The 23,540-nt window shown below is 41.9% G+C and overlaps 1 protein-coding gene and 1 pseudogene across 7 annotated transcripts in view; both read right to left on the bottom strand.

The window, feature by feature from the left end:
• PITPNM3 (PITPNM family member 3) overlaps positions 1-23,540 on the bottom strand; it is a 357,638-nt gene that overhangs the window by 12,975 nt on the left and 321,123 nt on the right. For 5 of the 7 annotated variants that reach the window (XM_073315263.2, XM_073315260.2, XM_073315257.2 and 2 more), the window contains 7 exons: positions 21,565-21,681; positions 20,094-20,210; positions 12,866-13,014; positions 9,812-9,961; positions 8,696-8,879; positions 7,417-7,545; positions 230-6,572 (listed from right to left, as the gene is read on the bottom strand). In XM_073315263.2, the coding sequence (XP_073171364.1) occupies positions 6,264-6,572; positions 7,417-7,545; positions 8,696-8,879; positions 9,812-9,961; positions 12,866-13,014; positions 20,094-20,210; positions 21,565-21,681 (1,155 nt within the window). In that variant the 3' untranslated portion in view covers positions 230-6,263. Of the gene's footprint in view, positions 1-229; positions 6,573-7,416; positions 7,546-8,695; positions 8,880-9,811; positions 9,962-12,865; positions 13,015-20,093; positions 20,211-21,564; positions 21,682-23,540 lie in introns of those variants that run through there. The other 2 variants (XM_073315258.2, XR_013634779.1) reach the window with 2 other exon arrangements.
• On the bottom strand, positions 19,871-19,964 carry LOC140899925 (small nucleolar RNA U3; annotated as a pseudogene).

Consider the following 23,540-nt stretch of genomic DNA (forward strand, 5'->3'; position numbering starts at 1 on the left):
TCTTCTTGAAGCTCAGCTGGCAATGCTGCCTTACAGCAGGTGAGGAGCTAGAGTTCTCTATTTTGATTAAGTGCAGGGTAGTTTTGAGCAGCTGTATCTAACTACCTTTCGGTATGTCTTGGAAGTGTACCCATTCTGCACAGGTTGATCAGGTGCATAATGCCTGAGGAACTTTCCCACACCAATGTAAAGAAAAACCCACAATGCTGTCCACTTAAAGGCAAAGAAGGTTTTTATTTAAGTGACTAGCTTTTTATAAGATTTTTAAAAACCAGCTCACATCAAAATCTAGACCAATTGTAAAAATCTTACTCCTTAGTTCATAATATATTAAGAAATTCATTATTGTACATTTTTTTAAATTTTTACAAGGCAGCCATAAGAAATATAAACATTTGTCACCATAGATAGAACCTTCCCACTGACACACTATTTAAAAGTATACACTTAGTAAAACTGTAGACTCAAAGACCATGTACAATTTCAAGTCTCCTTACAAGGATTCAGTTATAAGTAGACATTTTGTTTTCCCACATAAATAGAAAAATAAGTGTGCATTGGGGTTGGGGTTCTGCTATGAGACTGCCATTCCTGACCCTTCTAGACCCAGAAGTATCTTTCGATATTTAAACCTGCCCTGTTCCATTCTGCATGTAAACCTGCCTGTACTTAGCAGTCAATACGCTCCAAGAGCTTGACTACTGGTCCAGTGCTTTTCTGGGTAAGGAGAGGCTAACTCAAATTTTTCCACCTGTCCCAAAAGCAGGCCTAGTTTTAAAGGAATACTGTCAAATTTTAAAATAATTACAGGCCAGATCATCATCCCCTTCCCATGGATCTGAGCCAAAAGGGGAGTGTTAGCTGTGTTGTCATTTTAACCCTAACCACCACCCCCCCACCTTGGGAGCTCCCTTCCACTGTGTTCCAAGCAGGATCTCTGGCTGCTGTGTAGCCTGGGAAATGAGTAAGTTATCATACTCACCCTAGTCTGTATTTAGAACTCACTCCCACCCTCCAATCTCCTGTGGAACAGCTATGGTGGCAGGGTGAAAAGAGGCCACATGCCTAATTTCTCCACTACCTAAATGGAAATTCTGTGACTCCATATTCAGAGTTTTCAGTCCCTTAAATAGGAAAAAGCCAGTGGAGGAGATGATCCTACATAATGTAAACACTTTTCTTTACCTCTATTACTAAACATAATAGCGAGTTGATTTTATAGGTATCAGTCACTTTACTTTCTCATTTTTGCTTTTAGTGCTGTACTACAGGGAAATCTTGTTCTTTACCAGTTGTTTTATATTTAGTCTTGTGCTCAAACTTTTTTTCTACTTGGGAATTTATTTATAAGGAAAAGTGCTCTTGCTATTTCATATAATCTGGCTTTAAAAGCACACAACTGGATTTGTTTAAAGAGATGCATAGGCACAAAACTTTTGCAAAGTGGAAGCAGGGCATCCTGTGCCCCCAAGAGTGTGAGAGTTTAACAGCAGTGTCACCATCGTGGCTAATACTGCTTAATGAAACAAATTAAGCTTTCTTAGCATATGGCTTGTTCTGTCTCCCCACAGCTCCTGAAATATGTCCTAGCTACTTTGAAAGCAGTAGCAAATAAGACGAGGGGGGCCCTGTATCTTCACTAATACCATCTTCTAAAGTCTGAACTCTCTAGTGTAAAAAAGGCTGCTTTGTGCACTAAATAGTGGAGAATGGAACATAATTTAATGCTTTTCTTCCCATCTAACCATATCAAAATGGCAGCTAACTCTTGAACCCCAGTGAGAGAGAGAGGGACAGTGGATGCTGTGTAGTTCCCACACCTAACAAAATAGTATGCTGGATAGATATAAAACATGCCACAGAATAAACAAGAATACTTTGGTCAAGCAAGAAGATTTTTGTTCCAACAGCACTAGTGTAGGCAAACATGTACTTGAACATTTCTTACTGACATACTCATCAAATTTGGATTACCATTACTATGCATGTCTGTGGAATATTCTGCACTCTTTACAATGCTACTTTTTCCCCAAAACTTACCTAACAGGACAACAAAATAGACCAAACAGCCATTGTAAAAAATGCATATTAGTTACAAATTTGCTGTGAAAGCTTTACCAAAACTTCACATAAGGTTGTTATTAAGTCAGTAAATATACATACACGCACAACAAACACCACAGCTATGACGGTGTCTTTTCACAATAGCTCAGATAAGTCCACCACTGCTAGTTAATCAGATTTTTTTTTACAGTAATAAACTGGGTCCATAAACTTGGCAGAGAAATAAGTGTTCCTAGTCACAGCCTACCTTACTTGTGCATTTAACTTTGACTGCTATGACTCCTCACTAAAATATTTTACATTTCCAATTACTCTCTCAGTTTACCTGGGCAGAAGACTGTGCTTTTCCATATTAAGCAGTCAGGAGGCACTAAGGTGCAGAAATTATTTATGTGCTCAAGCTGTGTTCTGTGAGCATCCAAAACTTCCACTGATGTCTTAATTCACAACCAAGATAGTTTTGTGTGTGCAAGGACATCTGGTAGTAACTTGATACATACTCACACCCAATCTGCTAATGAATGAGATTTTAAAAAGCACTGCTAATCCCCTGGGTGAAAGTTTAAGCAAAACTGAACAAAGACTTAAACTGATTTTGAAATTCCACTTTACTCAATAGGCTCTGAATTAGGAAAGTCTGCACCTATGAATCATAGCATGTAAACAATTTGGCAAGAAGCAAATGCTTTAGGAGATAACAGGGATTGACAATTTAACATAATTGGGCCTAGGTCAGCCTCCACAAAAGAGCTACCTGGACACAGCATAAGTTAGGTATGAGTTTTAATATACAGCTGGGTTCCCAAATTTCCAATTACATAATAATTTGTTTGTAGGCCTAGGTAGTTCATTCTTCTTACCATACTGATACTCTCAGCCCCACTGAAATGATGACACCATTTTAGTGACTAATAATCTAGAGCAGAAAAAAACCCAATTGCTTTAAATCTGAAATTTTGGAACCCCAGTTTCCAGCTGGTATGAAATATTAACCTCTAACCTGAATATGTTGTGGGATTGTTTGCAAAGGTGCTTAGTTGGAGGACCAGTGAGCAGAGGGTAAAACATTCAATCCCTGAGCAATAAGCAATATTGGAATTATTCTAAGGCCACATGAGTTCCAGTATCTCATGAAACCAAGTAGGGGAGTTAAATTATTCTCAGCTGAATTCTAACACTATGTAGTAACATTTAAAATGCTGACATTGTAATCATGTACACAGACTAGCACTTATTTCACTGCTTAAATTATTATACTGTTAGGAGAAGCCAGCATAATGGCTTCTAGTCAAGAGACCCAGGTATTAATGGAAAAATTCAAGTTAAAAAAACACATGGTTAGAACTTTCAGGCTCATTTCCCTTAATGATGGACCCACAATTCCAACTAGATCTCATTCTGGAAAGAAATATATATAATAGGAGAATTAGATAAATGTATAGGATAATTGGTTTTGGAGCCTCGTGGCTGATAGAGGTAGACGTTAGCTAAAGCAACAATAGCTTTGAATTGCAAAGCAGGCACAATAATTACCAGCAGTGTACATGCCGTAACACACAGCTGCTTTAAAAAATGGAATTTTGAGCTAAACAATCAATGTCCTCTTTAGCTCTGCCCATCGGATGGATGACTGTTAGGAATTCAATAGACAAATCTGAAAAGTCTTATGCTCTCTTACCCGATTAAACTTGGAGTAAGCTGAAAAATACTGTATCACTGAGGTTTTGCAGTGAAGAGAGCCTAAAACAATTAGGCCAATCACCACAGCCTCAAGCAAATAAAACTGCTCCAAGGACAATAAAGCAGTGAATCTATAAACCATTAGTGGTCAGATGTAGATCACTGGAGCAAGCTTTTTACTGTATGTTCTGAGGGCATTATTTTGTTAGTACCTGTTAGAAGAGATGCATCAGATAGGGATTGAGCACCAACCACCCATCTTCATTACTTACTTTTGCTTTCCCCTAGAGCAGCAACAGGGAGCCAAATTCATCACTGAGAATAAGCAGCCATGACTCCACTAAAGTCTGTGGAGCCATGCATGCCGATACTAGTAGTCAGTTTAGGGCAGGGAGCTAGTTTCTGCCCTGCCCTGCAGCCGGTGTGATTTCAGTCTGGTTGCAGAGGGTGGAAGAGAGGAACACAGAGGCTAAAGACAGAACACTTAATAACCGTTTAAAGTGCTGTGTGTTAGAGGACTTGTGACATTACTCATAAAAAGACATTTGTAAACCTAAAAACTATTTTAAGTGTTGCTCTTGGAGATCTTACATTTAGCTTTTATATCCAAATGACCTTGCACCAAGGAAACACTGAGCAAAGGACATAAATAAAACAGTTACCTTTAAGTACCCGATCCTAAGTAGTGTGAGCTTGCAAAACATTTAGTGTCTTAACTTTAACTTCAAAACTCCAGTTTAATTTAACAGGGATAAGAGAAAAATTCATTTTATTGTGAAATGCTATGAGATCTTTCAGGAAATATGAAGCTAAATTTTTGCATGTGGACTGATTATAAGTGTAATACAAAAGAGCAGGTAACTTTGGCATTCCTCCCACAGAATAAAATACAGAAATGTACCTAAGGTGCTTCATTAGTAGAGCTGATTTGCTGCTTTCTTGGGTAGGAATCAGCCATCAGAACCTCTCTGGCAGTTTGGGGTCTTCAAATAATGCACGTTTAGATTTTCCCTCTACTGCCTCATTGTCATTTCCCCAGAGCATTCCTTCTACATACTATATCTCAATAACTAATAGGCTCATTTGAGCCTGCATCTGGCCTGCATTCAAGATGGAGATGACTTGAAAAATGGGTAACTTTATCTAAACTCTCCCAGGCTCATAAACCAGTTTTTAATGCTTAAAGAGGTGGTTTTCCTGAGCACTTACAACACTGATGCAGATTGGAAAACATGCTTATGTTAGGGCCTAATCCTGAAAAGTTTTAGTAGTTCTACTGAATTCAGCTCAGTAGGAGTTATCACTGAGTAAGAATTTGCAGGATCTGGCTCTTTGCTTCTATCCTAAAATGACTACAATATTTACCTCTGAAATGTGAACATTTAGGGCGATTCCCACACAGTTGCCTCCAGTAGATCCTTCTAACTAAGCTGAGAACATCTAAACGGAATTTTTCGATAATTAGAAAATGAGTACTTCAACTGGCACCTGCAATTTCATAGCATCTAGTTCCTATGAAGCTTAAATGTGGGTATTTTAAATGCAGTAAGATTTTGTTACCAGAAACTGCATCTACAATTTCATAGCATATAGTTTCTTTAAACAGCAGTGGCAAGGGAAAAATTACCAATATAAAATTGGTGATGATTTTATCACTCATTTTCATCCATTGTAAAATTCTGGAGACACTACAGAAGAGGCGTTTTTTAGCTTACCTAAGAAGGATCCATGTCTTATATCGAAAGCATCAAACCCATCTTGGTGCTTGGAGCAATTCAAACATTCGTACAGTCACCAATCTCCACGAAAAATGTGTGATCTTTGTATACAGCAACACCATCAGTGCTTCAGACTGCAGAAAAGAGACTTTTTTTTTTTTTAAAACATCAAGTGTTTATGATTTGGTTCTTAAGTAGATTTCTCCAGTAGGTATTTTAAGTCTAGCTACCTCACTTATAAGATGTATAGATCAGAACTTGAGCTGATGCACATGCATCAACACCATAAGCCAAAGGAAATTTTCTTGGGTTTAAGGCACCCAAAGAGTTTGCCTTCCACATTCCACTCCACCTGCACTTCCCTTCTGTGTATAACACTTTCTCAGGAGTATAGCAGGAATTGATACTGCCATTAGGGTTTTAAAACGTAAGCCTTCTCTTTCACTCATTTTACCTGCTTATGCTTTTTTTAAAGGTACTACTAGTTAACTGATGTCACTCCTTTAAGCATCTTCCATTGAGTAAAATCAACCTGTTACCGCTTTTCTCTTATTGCACATTTTATAATGTGTATTGTAAAAAAAAATTCTAAGATATATTTTTGCCGTTTTGATGTTAAGCACTTGCGATAGTTTTAGATCTGGGATTTTAAGTTTTATAACAGGTATGTTAAGAGGAACAAACAAAGTTCCCTACTTGGTTTAAGAAGGCAGATTCCAGAGCAAGGAAGCCTCTGGTTGTGTCCCACCCCATGCCTACAGGTTGATTGGCCGGCACCCAAGACTTATATCTCAATGCTTCCTAAGGTGCAGACTCAAATTTATGGACCCCACCTCGAACCCAGGCTATGGGGGGCAGGTGCCTGTCGTGATCTTTATCGGATTCAGGCTGGCTCTGGGCACGCTCTGGTTTGGGGTTCGACGAAGGTGGGTCAGGCTGCTGCACAGACATAGTCCTGCGAAGGTGAGTCCTTTTCCGTAGAAACTCGGGCTGGGAGTGCAGGCCAAAGCTTCCTTTCCTCAAGATCATCCGGGAGTTGTTCTTCTTGGGCCGTGAATGGAGACTGAACTCCAGCAAGGCTAAGTGCGCCGCATAACCTTCACTGAGGAACTGGAATCGGGGAGGGAAAGAGAAAAACACTATACATTAATGATTCATGTAAGCAGGCTTCCCATCAATGAGCAATCTGCCTGGTTGGAATGGTGGCCAGACAGACTCCCAGCAAACATGATCTTGGGGGTGGGGGTGAAGCATTCAGCATGTGCTGCTTTCATGCCAGCTAATGGACAAGTATTGTGTATTGACTAGGCACAGCTATGTGGTTCCTTCACAACAGCCTCCTTTCTGGAGTGATGTTTCCAACTTCAGTGTAACTAGTTAAGTCAAGGTCATGAGAGGCCAGACTCTCTGAGATGGAGGGAACAAAATGGCCTTTCTACCACTTGCACTTATCTCCTCATACTTCGTTTGTAGTACTCTACTCTAATGAGGGCGGGATCCTGCTCCTCTCTGGGAGCTGTCCTTTCATACTAAAGCACAAGAAGGGCCCAAATGGGTAACATTCTTTCCCCATGAGTTCAGCAGCAGAGCTGCATGAGAATCAGAGCAAGGGTAAAAAGAAAACTGAGACCCCCTTCCCCCTCTTTAGAGTGACTACACTCCTGATGAAAACACATGGATGATTAATTTTGGACCACTAGGCTAGAAGATGCCAATATTGAAGACATTATAGCTGTGTATCTTAACTTGCTCTTTCCATTTGGCCATATATTGTATGTGCATCTGCCAAGCAACCGGCACTCCTGAGATGCTAAAAGCCTTTTGACCCATTCTCCTAAGTGAAAATGCCCTCTCTAGGACTTGTGCTGCCCTGGCCACAGTCAAGATTTATCTTCACTTTTCATCTGCTGTGCATGTCCCAAAAGACACTGACTCTTTAGCAAGAGTTACATACCTGACATTGAGTCTGGTATTTCTTTGTCGGACGTCCAACTATGTAGATCTGGGAAGGCGACAGACCCAAAACATTGTACACAGAAATATCCTTCATTGAGCCATACGCAGCAGAAATTTTGATGTAGCACTGAAAGAACCAAGGCAAATATTGTTTTAATTGCACATGCTCTGAATGGCTGACCCATAAATCTTATAGCAGGCATTTTATTTGTGATGATAAACTCATGTTACTGACCCAAATTTATAAACTTGCCGTTGTTAAAAAAAAACACAGCAGAATTCTTGCCAGTAAAAGTGGTAAGATGACTGTGTTTTTAAGTAATTGCTGGGATTAGTGTGAAAGCCAATAGGAGTTGGGTGCTTAACTCCCACAGGCCTTTTAGAATAACCCTCCCTTTATTTCTAGAAGCTGAACAAGAATTGCAATAAAAATAATGTTTCCATTCGGAAGGTCTGTATGAGCAGGGGGTACTTGGGAAGTTTGATCTTCAGAGGTGATAAACAGCCATAATTTATACGAGTGAAAATGAGCCACATTTTCCCATTGGATGTGAATCCAAACCATAAACATGACTGACCAGGTTCTCAAAAGCAACATAACCCTAGTCTGTCCTCATATCTGCTCCCTACTGAGAAATCAGCATAATTTCCTGTAGCAACTAAGATCCTTAGTTTTGGGGGATTTTATGCAATCACAGCACTAGGAATGGAATTTAGTGTGAATCAAAAGACCTCCATATTTGTCTTATAAAAGTGAAGGTTTTGTTGCCAGATTCAGGTAACTGAAAATTATGAGGCAGAGGTAGCTACATAGCAAATTTAACCCTTCCGTCACCCCTCCAACGTGCTTCAACCATGACCCTGAGGGACCAGAAGCTTATCAAACTCAGCCTGGATTTTTCCTGATTCTTCATAATTAATACTTTTAGCAAATGGAAGGGTGCAGCAATTATCAGACATCATGATGGCTGGATTCTCTTAAATCAGAACAATAGCTTGGCTACACACATTTGACCTTGTACTGTACATAGCTACTGGATTTATTTATATGCATCATCAAAATGAATAGCCTTGATCCAAGACCCTCAGAAGGCAGAGCAGCCTTCTTTGCACCTGAATCTTAGGAAGGAAACCAAGATACAACAAAATACTTTGTAATGGACAATGGTCTTTTCCTTCCAAGGGGGAGAGACCCTCCCCTTTGGCAATGACAATAGAGATCTGACTTTCCAGCAACTGTTCATTTGATTCAATATGTGCAAAACAGCCTCTGTTACCTCTTGCATTAGATTCCGGAGGAAAATAGTTTTTTGTCGTAGTGGGTCATGAACAAGCCCATCCGAGAAGAAAATCATCCCTTGAGGAAAGTTGTGCTGAGATAACCACGAGACCACTCTCTGCTTTTGCATATCAGGACGGCCAGTGATATAGATGATCAGGTATCCCAGATCCTGCCAGTGTCTGTCAGAAGCAAAAGTGGCGTGGGAGAGTGGAAAACGGGGGAGAAGTCACTATCCACTTTAGTCTTAACGAACATCTTTGCTGAACATGGTGACAATTTAAGAAAAGCCAGGCATAATCTCTCACTAGGTAAAAGGCTAGCTGGGATGGGGTCAGGTTTCTGATTTTAATAGCTAACATCCTGGTGTGTTCATGCAATAATTTGTATGCCTCGAGGAACGGGGAAGAGCAATAGGTAGACTTGTGCAAATACTGTTGTATAAAACACCGGGGATATTTCCAAATGTATTTTATCTTCAATATTCTGCACCCTGTGGATTCAGTCCTGCTGTCCTTGAAATGGATGGAAATTTTGCCTTTGACCTCAACAAGAGCAATATTACAGCCTGGGAAGCTGTGATGCTCATCACTCCATTTTCAGGAGGGCTCAAGGGGCTCTGAGTTTAAAATGATAGACACCAATTCTTCACCCAGTGCAGCATTAACTGACTTCTTAAGTGAAGGAATTAAGTGGTTCTTAGAACTTATTCTCACAGTACTTTACATCCGGAAGGTACAGCAGGACTCAGGATTAAAATTCATTATAGCATAAAATCCTTCAATAACTCACCACCCTTTTTGATAATCAGAGTAATAAATGGAAAATTATCTATTGACTCCATACACTTTTAGGCCCTGTTTCCTAGGGGCAGCCTTTTAACTTTAACTTACGATTTGCATGGTAAATTGCACCAAACATCTAAGTGCTATAAAATGTGTAAATTTCTGTGCAAATCAGGTATAGCTAGATGTCTGAATGGTACAAAAATGTATCTGCAAAGAAGTCTGGGCTTTATGAACAATCTATTATTTCTTGCTTCCAGTTTGATCCCCTTTGTTAAAAAGGGATGAGGCAGGGACTCCAAAAACACTAATGTGTATGTGTCCCTTACCGGACAACGTCTACAGCCCCAGCTCGAACTTTAGGGTCACTACCCATGATTGAGACACTTGCTGCAAAGGAGCCATCAATGCTAAACACCACACACTCCATTCCCGGGGGAAGCACAGTCAGGTAACTCATTGCATTGCTCTGGTCACCCCTGGAGAAGAAAAACAAAGCGAAGCATCAGAACTCAAACTCTGTGAATTACAATGAAAACCAGAAATGATGTCTGTCTGGAGCAAGGCATTCAGGGCTCCACAAGCCTAATGGGACTTACTATCCTGTTTCCAGTTTGAACCACAAAGTAAAGGTGTTGAGACCCTTTAAGAAGCTAATTTTCCAAGTCCACTGGGCTAAAACAGTGAGACTTGCATAAATCTAATTAAAGCAGTGCAAGGCAAAAAAAAATCACTGACAATACAATAAAGCCCTCTAGGCTTTGTCCCTTTTGTGCAACATTAGAAATAAAAATTACCCTGGGTTTTTTAAAGCAACATAAAAATATCGGGCAGCCACAAGTGTATGGGGAGAAGCGATGTACACTTCTCTCACTGTGCATACTTGCAAAAAGTCAACCTTACTGTGCAACAGAAATGGACAGGAATTGACCATCCCTCTATCCCGGTTTCTTGTGCTGAAAATGCTGGCCCAGAAGAGTAACAAATTCACAAAAGGGGAGAACTCAAACACGAGGTGCCTACTTCCCTACGTGGCTTTTCTCATGTAGAGCTCTGGCATCTGCAAGCTTCTACTCATCGAGTATTCTTTCACGGGAGCGCAGCTCTCAGGACACCCGCAAAAGGCAGGGGCAGAGATCCCACAATTCCCTTACCTTTTCCTGCCATATGAATCGTGTTGCTCTGCAGCTCTGACCCAAGCCCTGCCCAACTTTGTCACAGTGAATGTTACAGCTATAGGGGAAATTATATCTGGTGTTACTGGCAACATCTTGCAGGATGGATTTCTGCTTGGAAATGTGCCCGCATCACATGTCAGGTCCAGGCATGACCATTTAAGGGTGAGGAAGTAATAACTACTTTCATTCTAGCGTGAAGCATACTAAACCTGCAATCTAAGGCCCAGGGAAGCAGGAGACTGGCTCCTGAGTCAGTTGCAACGTTTTAAACTGCAGACTTCCCAGAAGAGACGTTAATTTGTTTTTAAGCGGCCCTATCTTCTCAAATTGATTGCCTGCTATTCTACAATGGAATTATTATTAATTAAGAGAATATATATGTGGAATTGGAAAGCGATCTTCCATTTGATTAGCTGCGAGGACACCTTTAATTCCATTTTTCTTTTAGAGGAGACGTTTAGTGGAATCTGCAAGTTATTTCCCAAGTGGGCATGAAGTTTAACTCCAAAGTGGAGTATTAAATTAAAACTTTATGTCAAAGCATTTAGCAGTTTTCTGACTAAACATAAAAAGCTTTAGAAGCACAGCTGCCCCCATCCATGCACTTAGGCAGATTAATTTTATTTCACACATTTTTCCTCTTTATGCTTGACTCAGCAGAGGGCTTTTCATGAAACTCTTGAGAGCTAAGAGAGAGTCAATTGATTTCACTTCACTGAATTGTTGCTTTAAGGCTTTTGTTTTTCAATTTAAAATAAGCATGGCACTGATTCCAGAATTAAAGTGATTCCTTCAGTCAGACTGACATCAACAGATGAACTGAACTGCAGACTTGGAACAAGGCAATACCTTCACTATCCATTTCAACAGGAGAAACTGGTCACCACCCAGAGGGATACAGATCATCCCTTCACCCCAGCCTCACCCACAAGCAGGCTCTGGATTACCCAAGCTACACCTTTGCTTCAGATGGACCTGATCCCCTGCATTTACCAGACTAAACTCTAGTTAGTGGAGTCTTACTGGCTGTTATTATTTGTATTACTGCTGTGTCTATACATTGCAGCCGAGATCAGGGCCCCATTGGGCTGGGCATTGTATGAGACTCACTACCCCAAAATGTTTAATATAAAAATAGGCAAAGCATACAAAGGGTTGGGGAAAGGAAGCACTGGGAAATGGACACAAAATGAGATGAAGTGACTTTTCCAAGGTTGCAGAGGAAGTCTGTGGCAGAACTACCGTGGCCACAAAACCATCCTTTCTCCAGTATCTTATTCAAATCTGTAGTGATGACTCACGTGATGTGAATGACCATTACGAAGCCCAGGGGAGGCTTCCCTGCTAGTGAGGGCTTTGTGATACCATAAAGCACTTTGACTAGTTTTACTCTTAGCAATTAACCAAGTCTGCCTTCGGTCTAGAAAGCAAAATTAACAGGAGACTCATCCCTCTAAAAGCACATCATCCCCCTTATGTGCATTAATTAAAAAAACATGGTTTGAGATGGCAGCTAGCGATCACATGTGTAGTGTGTTGCCAGTTATTACTTGTACTGCAGTAGCACCTAGGAGCCCCAGTCACGGACCCCGCTACTCTACATGCTGTACAAAACACAGCAAGGCAGCAATTCCTGCCCCAAGGAGCTTGCAACCTAAGTAACCCCCTTTCCTCTGCTTCCGCCCATCCTCACTAGAGCCAGCGCAGCTGACTGCCTTGCTCATCTTCAGAACTGCCGCCCCTGAGTACATCAAATTAACACATCTGTTCAGTGGGGATTTGCCAAGAGGTCCCACCTCCCAGTGTAGATATCCTGATCATAGCCCCACAGTCAACCCCTTTAACTGATATTTTCCCCCATTCCCTCTGTCTATCCACACAGCAGCACCCATTTCCACAGCTGGAACAGATATGTGGCCGAGCTCTGAATGCCCTCTCCATCCAGACAAGGGCCATCATTTGGCCCGTATTGTCTAAAAGCACTGTCTCTTTTTCTGCATATTGAGCCCACGATGGTGGAATAAACGTCTCCAGAGCAATAACTTTGCTCAGCGTTGTGGACAAACAATGAGTGCCTTTGCTCCGTTTGAAGAATGGCACTCATGCTAAATGCAGGTTGTTTGTTTGTTTTTTTATGGCATAACTCTCTTTGTACTAGGGAATCCCACACCTTAATTATCCAGCATTCAAATCTGAAAACATTACCTAACCACCATTTTGATGGGATACACGCCAACTCTAAGCCTCTTCTGTTTGGGTATGTTGTAGGATATCCTGCCACTGCTATTGGTGATCTCTGTGTCGAAATACACCCACCTCCCCGAAGAGGGTTCAGTCATAATAAGGATATCAACCTGTAAAAGAAAAAAAAAAATCTATTAAATTTGTTAGACAACAACACACATCAGCTCATAGGACATGCCAGACTGTCTCAGACCAGTGGTCTAAGTAGTTTCATATCCTGTCTCTGACAAGGGCCAGTACCAAATACCTCAGAGAAAGGGGCAAGAAATCCTACAGTAAATGGTTATGGGATAATCTTCCCACTGGACAGTTTCCTACTAACCCCTCTATAGTTAGAGGGTGATTTATGTCCTGAAGCATGAAGGTCTATTATTTACGACTTTTTTAAATTACTGGGCTCAATCTTGCAACATACAGAGTACTCTGGACTCCATCTTGCACAGCACTTCCTACACTGAGTGTGCTTAAATGCTGTGCAGGATTGGGACCAGAGTGCTCAGCATCTTGCAGAATCAAGTCCCCAGCTTCATATATTCCTGTTATCCCTATAAATGTCCAGTTCTCTTGGCCTAAATGATGCCTTGTGGCAATGAGGTCTGAATACAATTAAATACTAAAAACCTTTTGAAAGCTTACAACAGAAGTGTTACCAAAATCTACCAATGCATTTACACCCCCCCACACACCCCCACCCCACCCCCACACCCTCCTCCGGCTGCTTTTAGACTTCAGTGTGAAGTCACAGTTCTTATATAGGCACGCAGCAGGATTTTGTTTTTCTAAGTTCTGAAACTTTCTATTGTTCATTTTGTACCCTAAGTGGATTCTGTATCTGAATCTTTCAAGTACCCGCTTAGCACAAGGAAGGAATGGGGAAAACATGAGAAAGTTTTGCTAACAGTAAAGTGAGAAGAATCATTTCTCTACAGACAATCTTCAAAGGAGTAGTAGATCTATAAAGAAAGAAGAAATGTATTTTCTTTAGTGAATTACAGCTTGAACCTTCTTTTATTCAACCATTCAGTTCTTCCCTTTCTCTTTTATAAGGATGGGGGAAAAAATCTTCTGTGGTGTTAAAGTAAAAAGCAATTTCACAGAAAAAGCAAACACTCAAACTGTTCGGTTTGCATCAAGCACACTCAAACAAGTCTCCTCAGTCATATCCATTCCAGATCAAGGACTTTATGGAGAGAACATAAAATGCTACTGATTGCTATTTCTTGTCACTGTGCCTCAGTTTTCCCATATAAAATGGAGACAATGATGCTTGCCCTCTGCAAAGTGCTTTGAGACCCTTAAATGAAAGGTGTTATGTATAAGTGAAGAGTGGTACTTTTTCCACTGTGAGATTTGACAGCCCCCCAAATTAGAACATTAACTACACTTGCACGAGTGAAAATTCCACAGCCCAAATGAATTCTTCAAGGGAGTCTGAATGCCAAACACTTCTTTTGCACCATCAAAGCCACAAGATTCTAAGGACCTTCCTTTACTAACAACAGGATTTTATTACACCCTAACACACGCTTTGCTTTCCCCATTGCTGAAATGCAGCCCTTTCTGGGACATGAACACAGCAGCAAGGCAGACCATGGGCACACAGCGCAATGTGGGGGAGGGAAGTATTGTCAAAGTACAAAGCCCCAGACTCATTAAAGCCCTTACAGGGAAAAAAATCCATAAAATAATAAACACTGGGCCTAACCTCTGCTGGTGTAAATCGGCATACCTCTGCCAAAGTCAATAGGCTGATTTACACCGGCTGAGAATCTGGCTGAGCTTTCAAGGGAGCAGCTGGGGATTCTGTTTCTAAAGTTTTCATTTGAAAGTGCAACATGGGGCTCAGATACTATGGTGGCATGAATTAAGGGCTTAAGCCCTGATTCAGCAAAGCACTTAAACATATGCTTAAAAGAGCTCTGCTGCATTCGGGCATTGGATACTATGGTGATGGGCACTCTGGGAACCCCCAGCTTCGACAGAACAGACATGGAACTCCACTTATCTTCCTCGGAACTGGGGTTAAATTGACCTTAATAGGATTGCATTTCATGGCTGAAATCCTGGAGTCTCCCTTGCAGGAGAAAATAATGGGATTTGGGGTTACATTTAATGGAAGGACAAACTCTCAACGTTACCCAAAAACAGTTATATGTTGTGTGGCCAGTCTGAAACTATTTATGTTACAGTGCACTTCCCTATAGAACACTGAGCATGCAGAAAAATGCATAATGAAAGAGACACTGGAAACAAACAAAATATTTATAAAGCATGTGAAATGCCTTTCAACCATCCAAATTAAGCATCTCACTGTGATCAGAACAGCATTTCGTTTAACTGCACTACCTTATCCCTCACTCATCATCCCTGCATGAGTTTGTTTCCATACACATCTTTATAGCTTAATAAGTAATCTCTCTCCAAGTTAGTCTTTTTATGTCCTCCCACCACTGAATTTTGGGTTATACCAGAGACATACATTTAAATGGCGGTAGTGGGTCTGCAGTCTGAAGGAGGAATAAACTGGAATGCGTTTTCAATCTAGTTAGTTTCATACTTGTACCTGTTAGAAGCCAAATGTGTACACTGTTACTGAGATGACAGAAAGTCAATGGGAATACAAATGAGCAGTCTGTAGAAATCCTAAATGGACTCTCTTGAAGAATTCCCTTGGAAAATGGAATATACGTGTAAGTTACAGCACTGTGCCTGACAGCAGCAAAGATATTCTTACCCTTTTCAAGCATCTCAACCTCAGTGTGAGGTCAGTAAATATCCATCCCCATTTTACAGATGGGGAAACCGAGGCATAGAGCCATTGCATGACTTGCCCCCAAGGTGGCATGGCACTGAGCCAATGGCAGAGCCAAGTTTAGCCTCTTTGTCTCCCAGTTCTGTGCTCTAACTGGGAGGCCTCCCCTTACTAGCATCCAGCACTGATCCTCTAGTGTATTTTTACACAAGAGGCTGAAAGCAATCATAGCTCAAGGAGAATTTTTCTGCTTAACGATGAGAGCAACCTAAAGTGACACTAACTACATCCGACTCCCAAATCATGTATAAAGTGATGCTTATGGAGTGCTCAAATCAGCACAGGATCCAGCTAATTTAAGAGTTGTCCTCCCCCCCACGGCTCCTTCTCGTGCCTCTATAATCAAAATCAGTATGGATTTCAAGTGATCTTGCATCCTCTGCTTCCCCCAGCTATGAGCCATTAAGAGGAGAGGGTGGATTTGCCACAATAGTATCTCTGCATCATTTCGGTTTGGACACCGTCTGCTTTGTTCTCTTGCATTGCTAGCAGAAGAATCCCAACTCCTGAGTTAGGCGCAGGAAGAGAGGGCAGAACACACACTTCGGCTAGACTAACTGCTGCTGCAAAAGTGCACCAGGAAGGGGGAGTAGATGGCACAGAGAGCAGACAGCGTGTCAGTGATTCAGTTCTCTAAGCACAAGCAAAGGAACCTCAGGCACTCCACACGTGAAAGGTGCCGGAGCCAGCGTCTCACCCTCCCAGCACAGCCAGTGGCACTAAGGGAACACATGCCGCATCATTTTAAAGCATATATTATTTCCTGCTCCTGAAAATGCTACCTGCCTGCCTCAGCACTGTGCAGGCAGAATGCCACCTGGGCGGCACACATCCTCCACCTGGAAACATGAGCGTGAGTGCAAATGCCACAATCTAGTCCTTCAGCAGCTCGAAAGGCCGAGTGGTCCAATGGATGGGGCACCTGAGTGGGACTCAGGAGACCTGCATTCTATTCCTGGATCTGACTTGCTATGTAGTGCTGGGCAAGTCACTTCACTTCTCTGCTTCCTTTTCTCTCCCACCCTGTCACCGTCTTGCCTATTTAGACTTTTAAGATCCTTGGGACATGGATTGTCTCTGTTTGTACAGCACCTAGCACAACGGCGCCCCTGTCTAACCTGGGGCTCTAGACGCTACTGTAATATAAATAAAAAATGATGTGGAGGGGGGTTACTTCTTGAGTGGCTGGGAGTTGTAGTCTTCCTGAATGCATAACTGAAACCTTTTAATACCAAGCAAATATACTCTGAGACTACACTGCTCACTCATATCCACATAGGTTCAAAATGTCAATTAATTCTACATTTGAGGAATGGTATGCATAAGTAGTAATCAAGTTCTGGAGCAATATAACTTATGTGTTTCTCATAATGCCAGTACTGATGCCCCCTCCCAGCTTCCTATTCATCACTACCAAAAGAATCTTCTCTTTTATTTTATATATATACATAAAACGTGATCAGAATAAAGAGTGGTTGAAAATCTAATAAAAGGGCTATGATAAAAATCTGCAATAAAGTTTGAGCAAATCTGTGATCTTATCCCCTATGTCATCTCAAGTAATAGGGCTGTTTTAGAGTTCTTACAAACCAAGAGACCAGATTAAAACAACAATCTTAACTAAATGTGACCTCACCCCACTTTGACAATTAAATTTATGTGGGCACGGGAAAGGCTGAATTCTGCAGAGAGATGGTAGCTGCAGCACATTCTTAGGAATTGTAGAGCAGAACAACCAAGCCCTGTTTAGGACAGAGAAATACTGTTACATGCACTCTACTGGGTTTGGAGTCAACATAAGGAGGCAAATTCATCCCCTGCTGTAGTTTAATTGATTTTAATGGAGTTACTTCCAGGATAAATTTACTCAGCTTCCACCATGTCACTCAACCAAGAGGTCTCTATGGCTGTGTTAGGAAAAGCCATACAATTTTTGCCTTTTGCAGTAAGTCAGTTGGGAGGGACTTTGCTATTACGTTAAAGGCAGAGATGCAATGAGGTTCCCCAAATTGTGTTTCCAAATGCAGTGGAATGGGGAACGAACTTGCATCGGCGTGTGGGCACGCACACACAATTTTCTTTTGGAAACGTACCTGCCATCTGCCACCACCCCAGACAATAAAGATTGCTGTATTTGAGGGGGTTTGACTACAGGATCTGCACACCTCTTGAAATTAAATGCATTTTAATAATTCACTCTCCAGACATTTCACCTTTAACGAGCACTATATTAACCAAAGTTCACTATGCAACCAAGGAACCAGTCCAGCAATGGCAGCAGAAATTCAAGCTTCGCCCTCCCACCCCTGCAATGGTCCTAATTTCTGAGGGGACAACCTTTAGATATGGATATCTGGCACCAAGCAAGCCTTAGCCTGTCTGCTAGGTTTTCAAGAAGGTGGCCAGTTGTGCTTTTGAATTCTATAGGGTGGGAATCCAAATACTTACAAGGGAAAAGGAACCACTTCCAGCTCACGGCATTGGAGGGGGGGAGCCCATGTCTTAAAGTGCATCAGAAATGCTACCAAAGGGGAGTGACACAGTGACTAAATTAAATAGCCCTGGTACATGCAGGGAGTGCCCCCATCTTCACTACAGTTATGTGACTGCCAGCATTTTATACACATTTGTCACAGCCAGGCTACTGGAACCAAGGTACCAGTAAGCACAGAGGTTCTTAGCCTTTTTCATACCAGGATCCCCACCACCTTCCCATCTAGCAAGCTGAGAAAGGCAAGGCAGTCTGACAGCCAGTTGTGACCCTCACATTGAAAACTGCTGCTGTGACCAATTTCCTATCCAAGGCCACATGCAATAATGGCTGTTTCAGGGGACTGGCACTCCAGGCAAGTGTACTTTTTTGTTCTTTTGTACTGTAGTAAGATTCTCACTGTGCCATGAGGAAGTCATAATATGGACTGATTAGGGCTTATGCCCGATCATTAGTCACGGTTGGCTTCTTCAGCTCACTTTCCCCAGTTTAGCATATGTAGTGCAAGGGATTGTACTGCATCAGGTGAAGGAAAAATGAAATCTGCTCAATGGCTACATTCCATGAAACAAAGAAGGAGCATGGATTTCCTGGTAGCTGAGGTGTGAGCAGTGAGAGCACAAAGCAAGCTTCCTTTATGTAAACCAGTTATTAAGAGTGATTATTTAAGTGCAGATGGTTTCAAGAGCAAGATGCCTGAGGTTAAGAGTACAAACAGTAGGTCGTGCACAGAACCCATTATTTCATTTCTAGCCTGTGATTACATTCAGCTCAGCTGTGTCACAACCCTGCTGGCAATGGCAGGGCTAGGGATGCTATCTGTTGCTTTTCAATAATTCAGCTACCACCACCACCAGCTTCATTTTCCTCTGACAAAACAGTGATATTTATGCCATCGCAGATTGTAAATGAACGCTGATAACTCATTTAAGGAAACAACTGCAAGTCATTCTTTTAAGGCTATTTTCATGGTATTAAGCTACACACATCTAGAGGGGACACATTTTTGTTTATACAGGCTGATGGTGTAAGTGTAGCAATGTTGGACCGTGTAATTATTTGTGGTTACAGGCATTTGTTACTAAATAAAACTGCACTGATCATGAAATCTAAATATGACAGAGCCACTGTACTGTTGGGCGACTCTACTGAAGCACAAAAAAATTCACCATTACAGTTTGCAATGAATCTGTGCCCCTCCAATGCTCTGCCCCTCCAGGCCATACACACTAACTGGTATATTGTAGCTTAACGCTTGGCTTTATTAGCTTTAAACACTTCTATTGTATGAGACTTTTAGAACAGCAATGGCCCCAGCTGCGTCACATTACTACTCTGGTGCTAAAATTCATCTTCAGGCTTCCTTGTTTAAGAGAAACAACAACAATGTGAAACCCCCCCGCCCCCGAGTCCCAATTCTTTTATCTGAATGTCTCATCTGGGGTATATCAATTTTTCTTCCATGATTTGCCACTGCTACAGAATGATTTCTTTTAATTCTTGTTTAGTAAGTTAATTCAGTCTCCAGTAGGTGGTGTGATAGGATGGAATGCTTAGTAATCACTTCACCCCTGATGCTCAGCATCAAGCTGCTCAGATGGCCAGGAGCACATAAGAAAGGTGATCGGTAGAAAAAGGTCAGATATCAGGAGGGCTCAATTTTAGCACATTTTTGCCAGCGTGACAGGAGATCAGACACTTTCGGCTACACTTCTCTAGTTACAAACTATAGAAATGATCCCTGAAAGTCAAGTCTACTAAACATAATCCCCATCACTGTGGAGCCATCTATGGTAACACGGACAGTTAAGTGTGTGACTGTGCTCAACTCATGTAACCACTAGCGTTAATTTGGGGGAAATGATCCACAAAAGGTCTAGCTTTACCTTTTCACCCGTTAAAGCGACCATATCCAGGGGGCCATACATAAACCGCCCAACCAGTATCTGAGGACCGTCTTCGGCTGCAATGACATCGTTTGCTCTGTGATTGGCAGTTACGTTCTGAAATGAAAGAAAAAGGTTAGTATTTCCACGTTTTTATGCTTTTGGTAGGCTTTGCATTGGGTTGTTTGTATTATATTAGTGCCTATGCCCCGTCAAGGTCAGAGATTAAGTGGTAGTCTCTGTCCCAAAGAGAGTGATTATAATCTAAATAGATGAGGCAGACAAAGGGTAGGAGGAAGGGAATATTATCCCCATTTTACAGATGAGGAACTGAGGCACCAACAGATGAAGATTGGGATTTTTCAAAAACACATGAATTACTTAGGAGGAGCCCAAGTCGCACTGAAAAAATCAGCGGGACATGTGCTCTTCTTAGGCGACTTAGGGTGGCATTTTTCAAAAGCATCTAAGGAAATTGTTCAAGGTCACACAAGGAGTCTGGCAGAGCCAAGAACAGAACCCATCTCTCCTGAGTCTCAGTGCAGCAGCTGAATCACTGGGCCACCCTTCCTCTCTAATGTTCTAATATTGTTTATTAGTATTATAATAGCACCCTGAGGCCTCAGCATGCCGGGTGCTGCACAGATCCAGACAACAATTCAACATTAACACTACTCCCTGGGGTTGAAATTCTGCCCCGACCCTTACAGAGGGCTAGGATAAGGCACATGAACCACGGTAGGCATTTGCCCTTGGAGAGCGGAGAATCAAACCCAGCTGTCACAATTCCCAATTCTCCCGAATCTCACCATTGGACCCCATTGCTCTTATAGTAAGATGATGATGGAGGACTAGAAATCACAGTCCCCGTGTTCTCTGATTTAATAGCACAGGGGAGGGATAGTTCCGTGCCTTAGCCACAGAAGAAAGAACCTGAATGTCCTGACTCCTATACTCAACTCTGCCAAGTATGCACTGGTCACTTTACCTTTCTGTTCGCTCATGCTGAAAAGCAGGGCAGATGACCTACCTCACACCTGTGTTAGAGAGCTCTGACTTGGGAATCTCTGTGTTTGAGAATTAAGAAGCTAGACAAGGGCAAAATATTATGTAACCAATATCCACTATTCACCTGAAGATGCTTTCAGTCTACAGATCAACCTATTGTGTTTGGAATAATGTTGCTTTAATTTTAACACCATTTTTCTTGTTCTATAGCACGCAAGTTTTTGTTGCTGAAGCCTCAGGATTCTGTTCTTTTAGTTCTCACTTCTGTACTCTCGCAGTCAGTAGGATATACACACACACACACTCCCTCCTTCCCCGAAGCGATACTTAATGCTTTTCAATTCTTTACTAATCTGCAGTTATGCAACAATCACACTTCAGGTGAGGGAACTGCATTCCATTGAAATTGTTGCAAGGAAAGACATAGATCTGTATCTGCTCTGGGATGGTACAGGATACGTACTCTGAGCTTGACGTGTGTCCTCTTGCGTAGCCATTTCTCTCGTGGATTGGAGGGGCTTAGTGTTGCAGGGTCCAAGCTGTCATTTTCCTTGACATTCACATTTTCATACCTCATCACCTGAAATGAGATTAATGTTACAATAAATGATGGGCGGCCACCAGATTCATCGTAGCTATGCTTGGTGCGAGAGGAGGAAGCACGGTGCTGCAACAGTTTAGTTGCATTCCCCAGATCATGGTAAGAATACGCTAAAGAAATGGGTAATCGGATCAGGAATATTCATGTACCTGCATATAATTCACCTTAAGTGTCAAGCAAGCAGAGGATGTTATTGTATCTGCACAATGCATGTCAGCAGCTTATTGTGTTGTTTTCCATTCCCAATGAAGCAAATTTATTCCTGCTTCAGACTCAAATCCTCAAAACCCACAAAAGCCAGAGTAAACAGTGGGAGTGTTACATAAGGATTGAGGACAGTTGCATCCTCTTCTCCTGGGCTGTGAAGCCATCCTCAAAGCAGTCGTATGATTGCTCATGGACCATAGTAGCATTTGCTGCGACCTTCCCCTTTCCTTGATGGGCCTGGTGGCCAGCTCCCTGACCCCACTTGCACTGGCTTTCCGCACCTATCCCCCATGCGAGTGGTTCCACGTATTAGGTCCACATGCAGTAGCATAACGACAAAGATGCCAGCACCAATTCAGTCTTGTGGTTGAGCATGCAAAGCTTGATCAAAATACAAGTCTAGCTGCATTCCCATATGATCTAAATGTCAGCCCCCAACAGGGAGCTATTGTGCTCTCTCTGTGGTTCTAAAGGAACAGTCTACAAACTTAAACAAGAGGAGGTTTGTACTCTGACTGGCGACTGATGGACCATGGATAGCATGAGGTTACTTCAGTGTAAATGAGCAACTGACTCACCAAGCGTAAACCTTCAGTTCAGCCTCCTCCACAAGCTAATCTGAAATGGCTGCTGTTGCCTATTTCAGCCTCTCTATGAATATCATTAACACTCCTTCAACTTGGTGTCCAAGATTCCCTCTTGATGGGCATTTAATAAAGAGGAGCCAAACCCAGACCGTTTTAGGCCAATCTGACGTCCCTAGCCTGGTTCACACTGAAATGGAAAAGTGCCTGTTGATACTGAGACGTCCCAGCTGCCTCAAATAGATGGGTGCCCAACTTGCTTAGGCAGTTTTGAAAACCTCAGCCTTGCTTTTGCTTTAAATATATATTTACATGCAAGTTAGTAAGACCCACAGACCTGCCAGTGCAGCCCCTGCTGTCTCAAAGAAATGTCCTCTTAATAAAAGCCTGCTATATACAGCCCCATGACTTTCAACTGGAATTAGGGTGCCTAACACATTTACAAAAGCACCAAAGCAGGTTAGGTGCCTATCTGCAACTTTACGCACCTAAATACCAGTGTAAATCTGCCCTTAAGTGATTTGTTTAAAATCACACAGGACATCTGTGACAGGAACAGGAATTAGACCTAGGTCTCCGAGACTCCAATTCAGTGTTACCACAAAGCCAGCATTCCTTTCCAATCCAGGCTAAGCAGCTATTTATTTGTAATGCTGTGTTTCTGAGACAGTTGTTCCAATGGCTTGGTTCCTTGCCTGTGTCAAAGTACATCAACACTCTCAGCAGGATCACCTGAAAAACCATCTATCGTTATTGGAACAACTGACTAACCAATTAATTGTCCACTCTTTTTTTACTTCACCTGCTTCACGGACAGAGGGGTTATTTTGAGAAGTGACAGGAACAGAACTGGAGAGACAAGGTGGGTGAGGTAATATCTTTTATTGGACCAACTTCTGCTGATGAGAGAGAAGCTTTCGAGCTCACACAGAGCTCTTCTTCAGGAATGGTACTGATCAACTTTGCTATCTGCCTCTCAGGATAGGGCTTTAATGGAACCATTGAAGAGCATTCAGTCTTGATATTTATAAAATATAATGTGTCGTG

Source organism: Lepidochelys kempii, chromosome 17, assembly GCF_965140285.1.
Source record: "Lepidochelys kempii isolate rLepKem1 chromosome 17, rLepKem1.hap1, whole genome shotgun sequence".
In the NCBI taxonomy this organism is placed as follows: Eukaryota; Metazoa; Chordata; order Testudines; family Cheloniidae; genus Lepidochelys; species Lepidochelys kempii.